Source organism: Marmota monax, unplaced genomic scaffold, assembly GCF_021218885.2.
Source record: "Marmota monax isolate L192 unplaced genomic scaffold, Marmota_monax_Labrador192_F-V1.1 WCK01_AAM20220418_F8-fsc00006, whole genome shotgun sequence".
In the NCBI taxonomy this organism is placed as follows: domain Eukaryota; kingdom Metazoa; phylum Chordata; class Mammalia; order Rodentia; family Sciuridae; genus Marmota; species Marmota monax.
Genome location: NW_026693712.1, coordinates 21,353,950 through 21,372,221, shown reverse-complemented (window position 1 = coordinate 21,372,221; position 18,272 = coordinate 21,353,950). Strand labels below are relative to the sequence as shown.

Sequence of the window (18,272 nt, the reverse complement as noted above, 5' to 3'; positions counted from 1 at the left end):
AAGGGGCTTTTTAATTCAATCTGTGATTACAGTTAGGCCTCCATAATAATCAACTTAATTCTACCATTATGTAAATCACTGCCTCCCAGAAAGGTACCCTGGTGGAGAAAGAAAAAAACCCTGCAAGCGAGAATACTCAGGAAATAGAATGGTTAGGTTAATTAATGTGTTATTTAATAACAATTTTAAAAATTCCTTTGATGCAAGCCCCTGCATTAAGTGACCTGTTTTGTTACCCTAATAAAGATCACTAACACTAGGCTTGACCAACCAGGAGTGCATCATGCCTCAGGCTTCTCAAACATCCATTCTACCTCAAAGCTGAGCCAGGCATGGTGGTGCATGCTTGTAATCCCAGAAGCTCAGAAGGTTGAGGCAGGAGCATCACAAGTTCAAAGGCAGCCTCAGCAATTTAGCAAGGCCCTAAGCAACTTAGTGAGACCCTGTCTCAAAATAAAATATATAAATCGCCACCTCACTGCCCTGCACTGGGGATGTAGTTCAGTGGTTAAGCACCACTGTGCTCAATCCCTGGTGCCAGAAAAAAAAAAAAAAAAAAGGCCTCAAACCACCTTAAAAGCTGGAAGGTACAAGGACTGAACAAAGTATCTAGAAAACCAGGTCATATCATGGAGATTGACATTGAAATATAATCAGTGAGCCATGTGTGTTGGTGCATGCCTGTAATCTCCAAGACTCAGGAAGCCAAGGCAGGAAAAATGCAAGTTCAAGGCCACCCTCAACATAATAAGACCCTGTCTCAAAAATAAAAAGGGGTAGGGAGGTAGCTCAGTCATAACGGGCCCCTGGCCTCAAAAGAGAGGGAGAAAGACAGAAGGAAAAATTCACAATGATGTTCATTGTGTTGCTGCTGTTAGTTTTGCATTATGTTGAAGAAATCTAAACAGCTGAAAATTCAGGTTAGCTTTATTGTTGTTATTATTTTTTAATTCTTTTGCAGTACTGGGGGTTGAACCCCAGGGTACTCTACTACTGAACTATATCTCCAGATCTTTTTATTTTTTGAGACAGGGTCTTGCTTAGTTACCCAGACTGGCCTTGAACTTGTTCTCCTGCCTCAGTCTTCCAAGTCCCTGAGATTACAGGCATATGCCACCAGGTCTGGCAAGGTTATCTCTGACTTTACCAAATATTTGTCGTGAGATTGTAGAAGATATTTTAAAGCACTGTAATAACAACATAAAAGGAGTTCACCAATATTTCACAAAAATACTTAGGTATAAGGGAAAAGAATACTTTGAGTAATAGTAAGGCTTTCTTGAGAGATCTTATCACTTTATTAATCTTCTGCTATAAAAAAAACACCTTGAAACATTTCTTTCAATATAATTTTATCAATAAATGCCAACTTGCCATATAGTTCAGTGTGAGATAATTATTTTGTTTTGTTTTGTTTTATAAAAGATAATAAATTTTAGTACTAGGTTTTCTGAACTGACAGTACATATTCTTGTATTCACAGTAATCAGTTCATTGATCATTTGACAGATACTTACTGAGTACCAACTACAGGTGAGATGATGTGCCAAATACCAAGTCCCAACTATTGCGGCAGCCGAACTGTTGCTATACTTTCACATGTGGACATGTGATCACTGATTTATATTTAAGATCTTTAAGTCAATTCAATTCCATTTACACTTAGCTTTTTTCCCACATAAGGTTAGAACCAAAAAACAAATAAGGATGAATTTTCCTACACTATATTTCCATTCATTTATCCTATAAGGATTCTACTAATAGCACTTCAAGAGTGCTTTATTTTCACAGGTAGATCAAAAGGAAGCTTTCACACTATGCTTTCTTTTGACCAGTTTCCTAAAAGTACCTGCCAAGGCATGCTAAAGCACAGCCAGGTGCTGACCCATGTCCATTACCAAACACATCCAACGGGCAGTGAAGGTCGGCATTTCTGGGCTTTCACCTTACATTCTCCCTTGAAAGTGCCCACAATTTTCATCTGGGTTGTCTATCACACTCAGTGAAGAAAGAGCAGAAGTGTAACTCTCAACACGTTGTTTAATTGATTTTAGACCAAAATTAGGACACATTTTTGCAGTCCTATATGCAGGCTACACCTTTTAGATTACATGAATCCTACCTTCACGGGCAGTTCAGAAAAGCAAATTACAGTAATAACGATAATCACCTGTTTTTCTCTCTTCAGTCCTGGAAATGTTTTGCTTTCCCTTGCTAAAACCAAAATGACATTTTTCCATTACCCTCTCATTCATTTCTACTCATTTCCTTTTCCCTTCCTTGAGAAGTTGTGCATATCAGTTAATTAACCTGGTTCCACGTGGCTGCATACGAAGAAAACATGTCTTTTTATTTCACAATGTATTCTAAGTTATAAAAATGAGCAGATGAGACCCTCCTCCCCCTTCTCATTTATGCTAAGTGCTCACAAAAACTTACATCTTTTCCCAACACTCTGAGTTCAAACTGAGTCTCCTTGAAGTGAACTTTTGTAATCCGAGGCCTGAAAAACAAAGCAGATGGTGGTGTGGTCACTGCTTTTTGAAGAATTAGTCATTTAGAAATTCAGAGACACATACAGTGGGAAAAGACTAGTGAATATTGGCTCTTTTATATACTGCTGAAGTGACTGCAGAATCTCCTCTGGGTCGTTGCTCTGGACATCTTCCATTCTCATTATCCTATGCTTTTCCACTAACTACAAAAATAAGCTTGGAATCCACTGGCCCTGACAGTACCACCTCCCCAGACACATGCAGGAGCACAGGCTACCCAATCCCTCCAACCCTTCCCTAGATAGAGCTAAAACTTAGAGTGGTGCTGGACCTCCAGCTCACACCATACATTGGAATGGGTGGGAAGTCCTACTACACACACTCTCCATGGATAAGAGAGTCCAGACCCACAGTGCTTGAAATTTACAGATTAAACATATATATATACTAAGGTACATTGAGAGGAAATTATATCCAATTGCACTCATTTATTTATGAACTATGGAAAACATACTTGTTTCCTTTTCCCCAACACTTTCACTAACACACAAGTCTAGTAAGTCATACAGTGTATAGTTTTGTTTTTTTTTTCTTTTGTACCAGGGATGGAACATAGGGGCACTTAACCACTAAGCCACATCTCCAGCCCTATTTTGCATTTTATTTAGAGACAGGGTCTCATTGAGTTTCTTTGCTTAAGGCCTCGCTAAGTTACTGAGGCTGGCTTTGAACTGTTGATCCTCCTGCTTCAGCCTCCCAAGCTGTGGGATTACAGGCATGCACCATCATGCCCGGCTCTGCAGTGTATAGCTTTTATACCAACTCTGTCCTGGAGTTATACCTACCAGAAGTACTTCCCCACTTGCTTTTTATTCTTGTAGACAACAACACCAACGGGAGTTAATCCTAAGAAATACTCAGACTTGTTTTCTCCCTGCAGAAACAAACACAATCCTAAAACCATGAGTTTATTCACATAAAAGCTCTTGATAAAACTACAATTGGCCATATAAATATAATTTATTGGATTGAAGTTGGATTTAACTTTTTAAAAGACATCTGCCTAAAAATCCAGCTAAGTTATGATAGTGATTAACTTGATGCTCCCCCCCCCCAAAGTTCCCTAAGAGAACTTCTCTACCTCCATGTTAATTCACACTTGCAACTTCAATTTACTAAAAGGAATTTGGACTACCTCTCAGGCCACTGATTGACTTATCCAATGTTGCTTCCACAGTGGTGTTTAACTCAAGCTGCACATTAACTGGAATCCCCCAGGCAGCTTAAAATGCCATTAGCATTCTGAGGGCTACCGAAGCCAGCTAAATCAGAATCTCTAATGAAGGAGCCAGAGTATCAAAACAACATAGGTGTCCCAAGTGATTCTCTGAATAGCCAAGGTTGAGAACCACTAGCTTCTATCAAGGGTGCTTTACAATGCCTTGTCTTAATTTTACCCTGATATGGATAATCATGAGGCCCAGGTCACTACACCACAACCCTCATCAGAAAGTTCCGGTAGCCATCAACAGACATACCCTTGAACTTTCTATTTTATCGTGTTCCCTCCTGCCCTAACTTTAAGACTACTTAAAATTTTAAAAATACAATCTCTTCTTCTCTTGATTATTTTCAATTAAGAGAACAAGATCCTGAAATTAAAAAAGTCACAGAGTGGATACCAAGAACATGCACAGAACTGTCAAACAGCCTGCAAAGTTATAGTCACAGGAACACAAGGTAACAATATGTTTGGGGATATAATCACCAGCTGTTACCCACTTTCAGCCCTAGAAATTCAATCTTGAATGCATGGAAGATTCTAACATATCAAGTTCATTTCCCATAAATTCCAACTAACAATGAAAAAGTCTGATGGTTAATTAGGATAAAGATGACAGAAACAGAGCATTTTGCAGAAGACTCTCAATAAATTTCTTTTTTTTTTTTTTTTTTTTTTTTTTTTTTTTTTTTTTTTTTTTTTTAAATTTTGTAATATTTATTTTTTAGTTCTCGGCAGACATAACATCTTTGTTTGTATATGGTGCTGAGGATCGAACCCGGGCCGCACGCATGCCAGGCAAGCGCACTACCGCTTGAGCCACATCTCCAGCCCTCAATAAATTTCTAGTAGATTAAAACAACAACAAAACTAAGCCTAACAAGATTAATATGACTAGATGGGGAAAAATAACCACTCCATGAAATCTTATTCTTTTGGGGGGCAGAGAGGACTGGAGATTTAATCCAGGAGTGCTATACCACTGAGCTATATATCTAGCCCTTTTTATTTTTGTGACAGGGTCTCACTAAGTTTCTTAATGCCTCATCAAATTGCTGAGGCTGGCCTTTGCAATCCTTCTGTCTCAGCCTCCCGGGTCACTGGGATCACAGGCTGTTAAGAGTATTCTTAAAGGAGGGAACTATGAAGCATTTAATGATCTCATGAGATTGGAATCTAATATATCAAAGAATTACTGTTCTTCACAAATCTGTAACTTTTACTGCCACACTGACTGTGTACCCAGGAATGCATTTAATTCTCTAAAAATAATATGAGAGAGTTTTTTTGTTTTCAAAAAATGCTGGTGAGAAAAAGACATATTATATAATGAATGCATGAGTGGGTTATTTGCATGAGAGAAAGACTTATCAGGGTTCCTTAAAAATTGAGTTCCATGATCCAACTGATGAAAAGTAAGCCTAAATATACTCTTCAGCAATTTCCTATAGAGAATTAAGAACTTTGCTCATTTTCTCAGATAATCAAATGTTATTATTGCTAAGTACAGCTAAGTACACTTGTACAAAAATCAAAGGCAATGGCATTTCAATCTCACTGGCATAGAATAATCAATTGGCAGTATAAGAGAAATGTCTCAAAGGTAAGATCTGGATTCAGAACACTCAATACACACCCAGGGTTAATTTCTAACTATATTTAGCAAGTTTTCATCAGGCACTGAAGAAAATAAATATTTTTATGAAGGCAGTGATACCTACAGCGACAGAACCTGCACAGTCAACATAGAACCACCCGTTGGTGCACCCAGACTGCTACCTAACACTTGCTTTACCTGGTTAGAAACCTGAATTGTGTTTTTCAGCCATCAAATCTATTTTGGGAAAAATCTTCCTGTTTTCTATCTAATACAATCAAGTATAGACCAATTTTAAGTTGTTTTGATGTTTAGCTAAACCCTTTGGAACTGTTATCCAGATTGTGTTTTCAAGTCCAGTTAATTGTTTTCTACACATGGTAATATAATCACAGACTTTTATGCAAAATTCATTAGAGTTTAATCCATGCAAGAGCTGCTTTCTGTTCAAAAAACACAAATGAAAAGGTATCATCTGCTTGCTGAACAACAGGACTACCATTTTCCTTTGAGAGTGTTGGTGACTTTTTAAGAAAAATGTCATCAGCTTAAAATATTTTGTGTTAATTAAATGTTACTCACATAGACAGGATGGAGGTCAACACCATACATCTCCAGGGATTTGGCTGTCCTCAAGTAATTCAGTTCAGCTTCAGAAGGAGCCTGACCCCTGTACCCAGCAAAAAAACAAACAGCCTTACTTTACCCTTAGCTATTGCGCTTACAGGGGTTGCAAACCAGCTTCATTGTATTCACTGAAAAAATATCCCTTTGTATTAATGTGAACATAAGTTTTTGTATTTCAAGAAGGCCTTCACCTTGCTGGTGACAAAATTTTATGTTTCGAGGTGATACATATTAAGTTAATTTCATTTACTAAATAGATCCTTGCTCATTATAGTCTATCCCTAATGTCCCAACATATATTAAAAATTCTCAATTTCAAAAAAGCCCAAAGAGGTTTTTGAGGACATAAGCACGCAAATTAAAAAGCCTCCACTTCACAAAGAGCAAAATGTCTCCCTGCACCAGTAGCTCTGCATCAGATGAGAAAGGAGCTAGCACAGGGGTGGAAAGGAGAGGAGAATGGGGTCTCCACCTCTTAGTGGGGTCATAGCAACATCTTCTGAGCACAATGAAGTTTAGAAATACATTAGTTAACATACAGAAATTGTAACAGTACCTATTATTTTCTCAACAGAGAATAGAGAAATGTTCACTGGTGATAAATACAGAAAATAGCACCGATTCCTAATGAGAGCAAGCATCTGCCAGGAATCTCCATGGATAAATTAAGAGTGTGTATGTATATGTGTGTATGAGAGAGAGAGAGAGAGAGAGAGAGAGAGAGAGAGAGAGAGAGAGAGAGAGAGACTGGAATGGTTAACAAAAGGACCTATGAATTTTTAAAAATTTAGAAATTTAATTTGCTTTGATACATTCCCTCATTTCAGCCAGGCATGCTGAAAAACTCACAATGTAGCATACTTGTGAAATCTGTGAAGAATATTCATCACAAGTTAGGCACAAGAAAGCTACCAAGCCTTGATCATGCTTAATTCCCAGTAAAACAGTCACACTATCCACACCATCACATAAAACATGTCTGAGGGCCTTTATTTAAAGCTCCATGATACTGTCTAAACACAATTGTGCTTGGAAACTCCTGGTAGAATTAATATTCTCAAAATGTACCAAACACATTGCCCTTTATGATATTATAACAAGCACTCTCTTAGCATCCACTTTAGTAAAACCTTAAAATGAAGGACTCTATAACCAGGCTGGAGAGCCTTCTAGCACAGGCTAATACAACATGCAGAGCCAGGTTTCTCTGATTACCATTCAGCAACTGACTTCTGCATCTACTCACTGAAACAGATCCTTTAGGCAAATATTTTTTTGTTGAGCAGATAAATTCTACATTTTTTTCCTTGACTATAATAGATCTGAAATCAAGTATATTCAAGGGGGAATGTTACATAAGAAGCAAAAAAAGCAAAGTTAATCAGTATAGAAGATTTAACCAAAATAAGTATAATTAAATTATAACTTCAATGCTCCAGGCTATTAATTGAAAATCCTACTAGGGGAGTGCATCTACTGTCAGAAGTGCATGTGGTGTTAACACAATGCCCTCAGAGGCTACACACATGTCATTGTGATTTCCAGATTCACTGTGATAGCCTGAATAGGACTTTGTTTTAATTGCAAAGAATTTACATACTTAACCCAGAGCAAATCTAGAATACATTAAGGCATTTGTGGTTATTTTTTATAGTTAAAAATAATATTTACAGTTAAAAATTTTTCATAAGACACTAGTGACCAAAAAAAAAAAAAAAGATTGTAAAACACAGTACTTACAGAATGAATTCACTTACATAAGATCATAATACATAAATTTATGCAAAATAAATTTTGTCTGTGGGAAGTTATGCACAGAGACAGGCCTGCAGTATCACTGACCAAATATATGGTGACTTTGGCTTTTAGAATTGACTTTCTACATTGAACTTTTAAAATCTCTTGAGCTTTTGATGAGCATTTTAGTGTTGTAATCAGTAAAAGTTATTACAAGAGAAATCAAGCTAGAATGTTCAAGGCATAGGTGAAAATTTTATTGTTCTAAAAACTTTTCTTATGATTGTCATTAACCTGCAGTGACCACTGATGGCTGATGAAACATATGACATAATTCTTACATTAGAGTTTTATGAATCCTTTCTATGGCTTCTTCAAGTTCTTCCTTCTGATCAGGAACAAACCGGTACTCTGACACATATCCTGCAGTATGCTTGTATGGGTCATAATCTCCAAGTTCAGCTGGGGGGGAAAAAAGAAATTATAATTTTATGCTATTTTAGAAAAACATTTCTAAAAATATTCCTATCATGTGTGAACATTTTTCTTAAACATATAAATACCTGTATAACTATTAAACATTTTACTAAAATATGATGAGCATATAGGGATGACATAAAATCTTGACTTGAAAATATAAATTTTGTATTTCTGCTTTTCCTGAGATTTTCCTTTCAATTATTCTTATCAGCTTATATGAAATAAAATGTTATAAACAGACTTTAGGGTACATATGGTAGAAATGCTGGAGGTGACCTCCCATATATCCTCTCAATGACACAGAGAGAGAGAGAACATGTGATTCAACATCTATGCCTCAAATAATGGTGATGGAAACATAATACAATGCTGTACATACTCCGTCTGTTTAACAAAGAAACAAAGCGAAACCAGGAAGCTCACTATACTGCTCTTACAAAAATTCTTCTCCCTATGTTAACCTACCTTCCAAGCCCCAACCCAGTTCATCTATTCCACAGCTTTCCTGGGATATTATTTCTACATAATTTCCAGTCTACAAGTTTCATAGGGCCAAGAATCATTCAGTCTTGTTTCCCTAGCTCGATTCTTAAAAGGTGTTCAATAATCATTAGTAGAAATAGTCTCAGCCTTAGTCTCTAAAAAGACAGAAGAACCCAGAGCCATCCCATATGGCTGCCACACTGATGTCAAGAGCCGTGTGCCACACTGAACTTGGTGCTGGCACCTGACCATGTGGAGTCTGTACAACAACTGCCCAGAAGCAACATTATCTTTGATACACAACAGTTTGTCAGGGAGGGGGCAGGGTGTAGAGGCACTGAAATCAAGTGGGATGTAGAGTAGAGCAGATTTTTAGGCCCTCCACTAAAACAAGAACGAATGCTATTTCTGCAACTAAAACTCCATGCAACCTACTACAAGGGAAATGTAATTGACTCCAGTTTTACCTCTTCTGAAGGACACTGGTCAAAACCTGAATTCTGACTAAATTTTTTTTCCAACTGTCATTTGATAAGAAGAGTTTTAGAATATCAACTTGCATACAAATAAAACTTCAAATATTTCCCCCAGACATTTCTGAAGCAAATACACTGAAGTGGAACATACACTGCATGGCGTAGGCTCCCAGCTGAGCAGCAATGTTGACGGGGCAGGGCAGCCGGCCCTGAAGCACATCTTGTTTCACCTGCAAGAAAAACTGATATCTAAAAGAGAAATGGAAAAAAGAGATTAACAATCTCTTACACGACTTTAATCTGAAGTTTCAGGCCCTGAACATCAAAATCAAAACTAATCATCTTAGTGAAAATTAAGTCACACTCCATTCTTCTGTGAAAGGGCTGTGGAATAATGGGGACCAGACCAGCAGAACACACCTTACAGAAGCAACTTGCTGGTGTTGGGGCTAAGAAGCTCAGGCTCTCAAGGTAACTGCCTGGCTTGCATCCCAGCTCCACTGCTCAGTGCTCTGGGATCTGGGGCTGCTGCTTACCCTAATAGTCTCCTTACCTGCAAGACTGGGGGAGTGACAGTATCCACCCTATAGGTGGATGTGAAGGTTGAATAGAAGGTACTTTGCCTTTGTCATTACTGCCCCTGCCACCACTACCACCACAGAAGGCTCTTACCAGGAGGAATAAGTCACAAGGACCCCACCTCCACTACAGTGTTATCTACAAGGCTCAAAATTATGTGTCCAAGACAAAAAGATCATGAGGTTTAATTCCATCAATTCTCCCACTTTCTAAGACCCTGTCTATCATCTGTGGCTTTACTCATTTCGTGTTGCCAAAAGAAAACCTATTTAAATTACAGTGCTAAGAACTACTCTAAACATTGTAAACACTACATCTCATTCTAAGGATTTTTTAATGTATATATTTTTAGTTGCAGTTGGACACAATACCTTTAATTTTATTTATTTATTTTTATGTGGTGCTGAGCATCAAACCTAGTGCCTCATGCATGCTAGGCAAGCACTCTGCCACTGAGCTACAGCCCCAGCCCTCATTCTAAGGATTTTTACATACAATAACATTAGGTAACACTTTAAAAATGAGGCCAATCCTATTATCTCCATTCTACAATTGAGGAAATTGATAGAGATGAAAATAACTTGTCCAAGATCTCACCAAGAACCTAAGCAGTCTGACCCTAGAACTCTCTCAACCAAGATGTCACTCAACTTTAACTAGCTTTTTGTCATTTCTTATTCAGTCTTTCTGCCACTGGGCTGAAAGAGGACAGAGATTTATGAGCCAAATTAACAAACCAATACCAGGCTTGATCACTGTCACTTATACATGTGTGCACACACACTCACACGTCCCAGACTATCCTTTTGTGGCTTTGCTTCACTTGCAAGGTGACTTTTGACATCATTGGGAGAGGCGGAGAAAGTGAGAGAAATGAAGCAGAAAAATCAGCTGAGATTAACAGCATCTTCAACGGCTCACAATAAAGCCCTTAGAGGGGGAATCCAATTGTAAGACTACCAAAAAGCAGGTGGCAACTTTGATCGCAAGCACAGGCTTGAGCGAAAACCTGCTCAAGGCCCCATGCTTCCCCAATGCCTATTTCAGTAAGTGGCACCACCATTCTCAGATTCCTGCACAAAGCAATCTGGGAACACTTGGTAATAACCCCAGGCTCCCACACTGAATCACTAAATATGCTGGTTTGGAAAGTGATAACTTCTCTCCACCCCTTAGTTCAGGTCATTATGCCTTGGATTTCTAAAACCTCTTAACTGGTTTGCCATCATCCATACTTACCTTCCTTCCAACCTTCCCTAGGGCTAAACAGCAGTATGTCACTTCTTTGACTTAAAAAGCCTTTAAAGACTTCTCTCTGCCTTCAGGATAAAGTTCAAGCTCCTAAGATGGCTTATAAGATCTCTGCTTTACTTTTTTTGGCACCAGGGATTGAACTCTGGGGCACTTGACCACTGAGCCACATCCTCAGCCTTATTTTATATTTTTTTTAGAGACAGGGTCTCACTGAGTTGCTTAACATCTCACTGTTGCTGAGACTGGCTTTGAACTCATGATTCTTCTGCCTCGGTCTCCCAAGCCACTGGGATTACAGGCATGTGCCACTAAGCCCAGCTCAATAGTTTACTTCTCAAGCCAAATCTCTTGCCACAGACCAGGGACCACCACTACTCCCTGATTTGCATTCATTTCTTGAACCCTATTAAACTACTTTCCCTTCCCTGGAATACCAAATCCACTTTGTAATGACCACTTGTACTCCTCTTACAGAGGAGAAAAATCGAGCAGAATAATAGAAGAATTTAAATGAAACAGTTTATAAACCAGAGACATTTGCTGGAATTACTTCTGCTTGCTGGAAACTTGCATTTGTTAGATACTCCTTCTTTATTAGTACCTTTGAATTTCTTTTCCTGGAGCATTTAAAAAAAAAAAAGTCACAGATGCATATTCATGAAGATTTTTTATAACATCTGACTAGATAGTCAAGTACCTTGCCAAATACAGAAAGAGGCTTAATACCGAAAGAACTTGCTTTGAAAAGGAAGAGAAATAGGGAGATGAGAAAACAAAGCAAAGCTGAAATATAGACAAGCACACACAAAGAAAAAGAAACCATATCATATTGATGAGGCATTCCAGCTATCTAGCGATCAGCACATAATAACTGCTCAATAAACAGCTGTGATAGATGGGAATACTGATGAACAGATAAGATGGAAGGAAGGAAGTGAGGGAAAACCATGAATGCTATTTGCTGTTTCTGAGAAATTCAAGAAGAAAAAAAGGACATCTGTTCTAATTTCCCTGGGCAACCTGCCTTTTAAAGATACCAGATATCTTAAAGTTACTGAGTTTTAAAAACCCACCAAAATCAAAGAAGGCAAGAGAACTATTTTTAATTAAGAATTTTACTAATTTTGCGACACATAGATGCATATAAGACAAATTTATGATGATGATCATGTTTTCATATGCTAAACACTTCATAGTCTCTCAGAGCCTATTTTAATTACATATAACTTATTTGTCTATTTAATGGGAGTTAGAGTACAATTTATTACTTTATTTAAATGAAAAAGATTTAAAGTTGCTTGGTATTTCCTTCTGTGTCATTCTGATTAAAACTAAGAAGAAATGCTTGAGTCCTTGTTTGTCTCTGGTTTTAATTAGGGCGAACCTATACCCTAGTTGGCCTAGGATGGTTCTATCCTGTTTAAGCCTATTAGAGTGGTATGATTATTAATAACTATGCTTACCATTCTTTAAAGTGTCAGGCTTTGGGCAGGAAATTATATTATGAACCTAGTTATACTGTACCTTATTGGAAAAAAATGCTGATTAAAGATGATGTGCTTAACAAGGAAGTTTCCAGAACATATTATATTACAAAGCAGAGGGCTCCATAAAGCAATTTCTAGTTACTTGCTTATGGAAATTAATACATTGATGCATATGCACTGTCTCCCAAACTAGATCATGAGTCCTGGGGGATCAGGGATGACCTTCCCTGCCTGCTCTCACATGTAAGACCGCACTACAACCAGCACTACCCAAGTGATAAACTGGAAGCATTAGCCTCACATCCACACATCTGATGTTTGCTGAAAGGAGGTGAACTGAAACCAAGGATGTGTAAGTCACGGAGGACCATACACAATTTAGCAATTATAGGAGCAATTATTAAGAAGAATGGAAAAAGGAGAAGATATGCTATTAAAGAAGGGGCAGAAAGATCCTATTCTTACGGGAGCCCCAAATGGAAGATGACGCCCACCCCCCCTGCTCCATGAGGAAAAAAAAAAAGAAGAAAAAAACATCATGAATGCTCACACCAAAAAGCCTAAAGAGAGGACTGGGGCTGTAGCTTAGTGGTAGAGTGCTTGCCTAGCACGTGTGAGGAACTGGCTTCAATTCTTAGCATTAGATATAATAAATAAAATAAATGAAAAATAAAGGTCCATTGACAACTGAAAAATATTAAAAATAAAAGAAGAAGAAGTCTGAAGAGAACCTTCCAAGGACTTGAGATCCTGGTGCAGAAACCAAAGACATGGGGCAGATAGAAATTTGATCTCTCACTCCAGTTGAATGTGAGTACAGGACTATAGGAGGAGAACGTATCTACACAGGAGGTGATGAGGAGCAGGACTGTTTTCTTCATCCCACAAAGAGCAGGAACACAGAATTTGATAGCAGCCCAATCAACATGAATAAAACTTAAATGTGAGGGGTACAGAAAATGTTTATAACATCATAAAGTTAAATAGTGATTAGAAATGGCAGGTATGGCTTAGAGACATAAAACAAGGGAAACATCTAGTGATTTTCAAGAGAAAATAAAGATCAGGAAAACAATCTTACTTTGAAGTTTAAAACCGATGAATGATATGGAACAAATAGCAATAATATCACCTTACATTTTTGCACAGCCTTTTAAAGTTCATAAATGCCAATTGTATCCATAATAGAATATGAGCCTTACACCTTGGCTCTGAGGGAGATAAGGACCGTTATTTACACTGAAAGGAGGTGGCAGGGATTCAGGACATGAGCATATGGCTGAGCTGTTGACCAAAGCAACTAAAATCAGCTGATCTTCACACAGAAGAGATTATGGATTACAAAAGAAAAATAATAGCAGCCAGTCATTGTGGCACACACCTGTAATTCAAGGTGGGAGGCAGAGGCAAGTTCAAGACCAGCCTCCTCAACTTAGTGAGTTCCTGTCTCAAAATAAAAAATAAAGCAAGGGCTGGGGATGTAACTCAGTGGTTAAGTGTCCCTGAGTTCAATCCACAGTTCAAGGCGGGTGGGGAGAGAATGATAACAACAAATCAAACATCCATTTTTATAAGCTAAAAAAATCTGTGATAAGTGAGTCATTTGGACATAACTTTTTTTTTAAGTTGCTAGATGTGTAGAAGTTCAGGGAAATGGCAATGGCATCATAGCTAGGCATCGGGCAATTCTCTCTCCAGGTGGATTGAAACCAGAGCTCCCCCTGGTCACTGCTGAGTTCCCTTTCACTCAGCATTGGAATACTGAGCTCCCTGTAGGTACTGAATGAAGAATGAGAGAGTGGGGGAAGTCTGTCTTGACCAACAAATTCTAGAAAAGCAGGCCAGAGAGAGAAGCAGGATGATTACATAGTTAAATGAACACCTACACCCAGAGAGTTCTGATTAAAGGATTGATTTAAACCTGGAAGACTTAGCTCAGGGCTCCACACTGATCTTTTCCTAATTTTTCAATCTATTTGAAAAATATAAAATAGCCATCATTATTTCCATTTTAGCTACCCTTACTATCTATTGAACACTTAAAATTTTTGTATCATTTAAAATGTTTCTCATGGATTAATTTATATATTCCTTCAGTCATCTTCTTAAAGAAATACTATAATTCCCTTAGACAAATGAGAAAAGTGAGACTTTGAAAGATTACATAATCTTCTCAGAAATATACAACTAGTAAGTTTTAAGAAAATGAACCTCTGCTGGTCTGAGCCCAAGCCTGTCTTATTCACCAATGTGTGTGTTATACATACATCAAATATGCAGAGGATGCAAACGTATAAATGACATTTCATGCATGGAAGAATATCAAAATATTTTAATTAGAATTGAAAATAAGCTTAACAGATCTCATAAGGACACAAATTATTTGAAGGACTAAAGAAGAGAGATTAGATTTATTCTGTATAGACCCAGAAAGAAAACATAGTACAAATGATAAAAGGGATCCTAATTGAATTTTGTTGCCTACTTTTGTTTTGTTTTTGTTTTTTTCCAGAATTGAACCTATGGCCTCATGCATGCTATAGAAGAACCCTAGTCTTTTCCCATTCTAGTCCATTCACTTCTAGTCCTTTTCCCCTAAGTACACTATCCTTTTGAAATATTGCATATGGTATGATCCTGTATGTGCATGAGAAGATTCACTGCAGCATTATTTATAACCTTTTTTTAAAAAAAAAAGAAAAAGAAAATAATCTCAATGGCCATTTACAAAGGCATGGTTAAATAAATTATGGAACACTATGTGGGAATAAAAAGAATAGGTCAGATGGTGAAAAGATCCATATAATATATGATTTTCAAAAAATTCTGTAGATTACATATAAGCAAGTTTACTATACAGCATTGTATTTTGTATACAACACAGATTAGGTTGGAACAATTTTTGAATAAACTGAATCAAAATAAACAACTTGAAAATGCTGGCCTAAGTACCCTTTTCCTTTAATAGTATATGTTGGCCCAGGCAGTGGTGCACCCCTGTAAACCCTGTAAATCAGGTGGCTAAGGCAGGAGGATGGCAAGTTCAAGGCTAGGTTCAGCAAATTAGCAAAAGCCTGGCCCAAAATAAAGAATAAAAAGACTGAGGATGTAGCTCATTGGTAAAGCACCCCTAGGTTTGATCTCAAGCACTAAATAAATAAATAAATAAGTTGGGGTATTGGGCTTTTCTGTTTCAGTTTTTACTTTTGCCAAAATTATACCTTGCAATTGTCTCACTTTTTCAGGTCCTGTCCCTTTAAGTTAACATATTCATGCAAATCAATATCTTTCTCTTCAGCACATTTTAATAGTCAGTATATAGTGATATCACATTAAATGCACATTTGACTTACCTAAATTCAAAAACATGTTTTGGAAGGAAGGAAGGGAGAGAGAGAGGGAGGGGCATAACCACCATTTGTAATCAACTCCATCCCTGGCTCTTAGCTATATGATCTGATCTAATACTTGAGAAAAAAACAGGTTACACTAGAAATAGTCATTATACACAAATCCTTGTGTTCTGTTAACAAGTCATTAGTTGATCCTGAAGGGAAATTTCTGATTACTCAATATGTGGTTAACAAAGGTCAGATAATACTAAATCAAATATATTTGGAACCTAACCCCAATTAAAATGCAATTTCACTGTATTGTTAGGACAAAGAATGAAATAATAAATATTAACATCTATTCAACACTTACTATGAGCCAAACACAATTATAGGAGCTTCAAATACATCATTCTGTCTAAAGTTCATAAAATTTTGTGAGACAGTTGCATCTCCAATTTTACCATTGAAGAAACTGAGACATAGGGACAACTTCAAAACATGGAACTTTCACTGTATTTTAATAAAATGTTGTTCCATTGCAATTCCCTAATGATTACTGGTATTGAGATATTTTTATATCACTAGGACTCTGTTTCCCCCCTGAAACTCTAATGTAAATACCACTCCTGTGTGAACATCTCCTCCTGCTCCAATGGCCCTTCTCCCAGAGAGATGTACACTGGGAAAGCCTGAACTGGTGTCCCAGTTTTCAATGTGCTCAGCAACGACGTTGACAATGAAAGACAGGAGTGCAGGCATCCACGTGTTCCGAAAATGAGGCCTAAATGCGGCACTTCAGAGTGGGATGGAAAAGGTTTGATTAGCCTGCCCTCTTCTCACTCTTCTGTGTGCAGTCCAAAATAAAGACAAAAGAAAAGTCTAAGATGAAAGGATGAAATAAAATAAAACCACAGGCTGACTTAGTTCTCAAAGATATGATTTCCAATTTTTAAAATACCATATGAGGCTCTATTTGAACCCCTGATAAAGGTTCACTGGAAAATTGGTCACTTAAGTTAGGGAAAAAGCTTTTGTTTTTGATGCCACATGCAGCCAGGTCACTGGTCAAATAAGTTAAACACACTATTGTCTGCTCTTTATAAATCATTGTCGAATGTTGGCATGGCTATTTTGATCACCTAATTAATACCAACTGGAAATTCTGCCTTCACAGAAATAAAATATTTGATGACCAAGGTAAAGTAATAAATGAAAACACAAGTGTTTTCTCTCCTTTCTTAATAGTAAAAGTAATTTTCTTTTCCTGTAGAGATAAATGAAACACCTGAATAACTGATATTTTAGCTACAACTAATAAAAGGGAAACAACTGACTCTTCAAATGTATATTTACATATGTAAACCAAGCATCCAAATAGCCTTCCACTATGCAGTTCAAAGGGCTATTTCTATATGGATACAAAGGCTGAATGCATGCTTAGCAGTAATAATACAGAATCTCCCAACACAGCAGATACAAAATCTATCATCGTGTCTGTCACCCAGGTTCATGTCATTTTTCAAACACATCTATCATCAGACACTGATTTGCCTCACACAATGCTAGTGTAAATTTAATTCTCACAGGAAATAAATTACAAAACCATGTAGACACATATCCAAAGGCTCGACCCCAGTTTTATTTGTTTCTAATAAAGCCTTTTGTATATACCCTACATGTATCTGTTCAAAAACAAAGTCAGTACTGTACCTGGTTATTTCTTCTTTCAGTTTACATGGATCTTCAGCATAGAACTTAATACCAAAATACAAAGTATATGGAGGTCCAGCTAAAATAAGAAATAGAAATTAACTACGGTTCATTTTATAGCCAAAGTAGCATTATAATATTACATAGCTACTAAGAATTTGACATAAGAAAACAAAATGGAAAAAGCAGAGTTCAGAACTATCAACAGTAGGAGCTCAACTATGCATGAATGCGTATGTATATATGTGTGTATGTGTCCACAAGCAAACATAGACAACATGCTGGGTCAAATACACAAGAATGTCACTGTTTCTTTTATCTGGTTAGCAAGGTTGCACACAATTTTTATTATTTCTATTTTCCCATTATTCACAATTTCTAATATATATAGTTTTTCATAACAAAAAAAGGATATTGATAAACAAAATAAATTATTTAGAAAACCACCCATTTGTTCACTTCAACTACCAAATTTTTTTTTCAACCTCTCTACAAAAAACCGGAAACAAACTCTCAGCAGCAGGTGGACAATTTAAGTCAACCCAACCACAGCACATACACATGATCTCAAGCAACTACTCCAACTGACAGAGAGTTCTTTACATGCTGATGTGAAAAAGATCACCAATCTACATTCCTGGGTGCAAAAATACTGTCCTTTTTGCACCTTGTGTTTTTTTTCCTGGGAAAATACATAAGAAATTATAATCAGTGGCAAATTTTGGAAGAT

The 18,272-nt window shown here is 37.2% G+C and overlaps 1 protein-coding gene across 1 annotated transcript in view; it reads right to left on the bottom strand.

Annotated features, from left to right (window-relative positions):
- The window catches only part of Epb41l4a (erythrocyte membrane protein band 4.1 like 4A), a 229,234-nt gene that overhangs the window by 86,387 nt on the left and 124,575 nt on the right, over positions 1-18,272 (bottom strand). Inside the window, exons 4-9 of the mRNA XM_046460124.2 lie at positions 17,543-17,621; positions 9,329-9,426; positions 8,080-8,200; positions 5,957-6,044; positions 3,341-3,429; positions 2,440-2,503 (exon numbers count right to left, since the gene is read on the bottom strand). Of these exons, the coding sequence (XP_046316080.1) occupies positions 2,440-2,503; positions 3,341-3,429; positions 5,957-6,044; positions 8,080-8,200; positions 9,329-9,426; positions 17,543-17,621 (539 nt within the window). The remainder of the gene's footprint in view (positions 1-2,439; positions 2,504-3,340; positions 3,430-5,956; positions 6,045-8,079; positions 8,201-9,328; positions 9,427-17,542; positions 17,622-18,272) is intronic.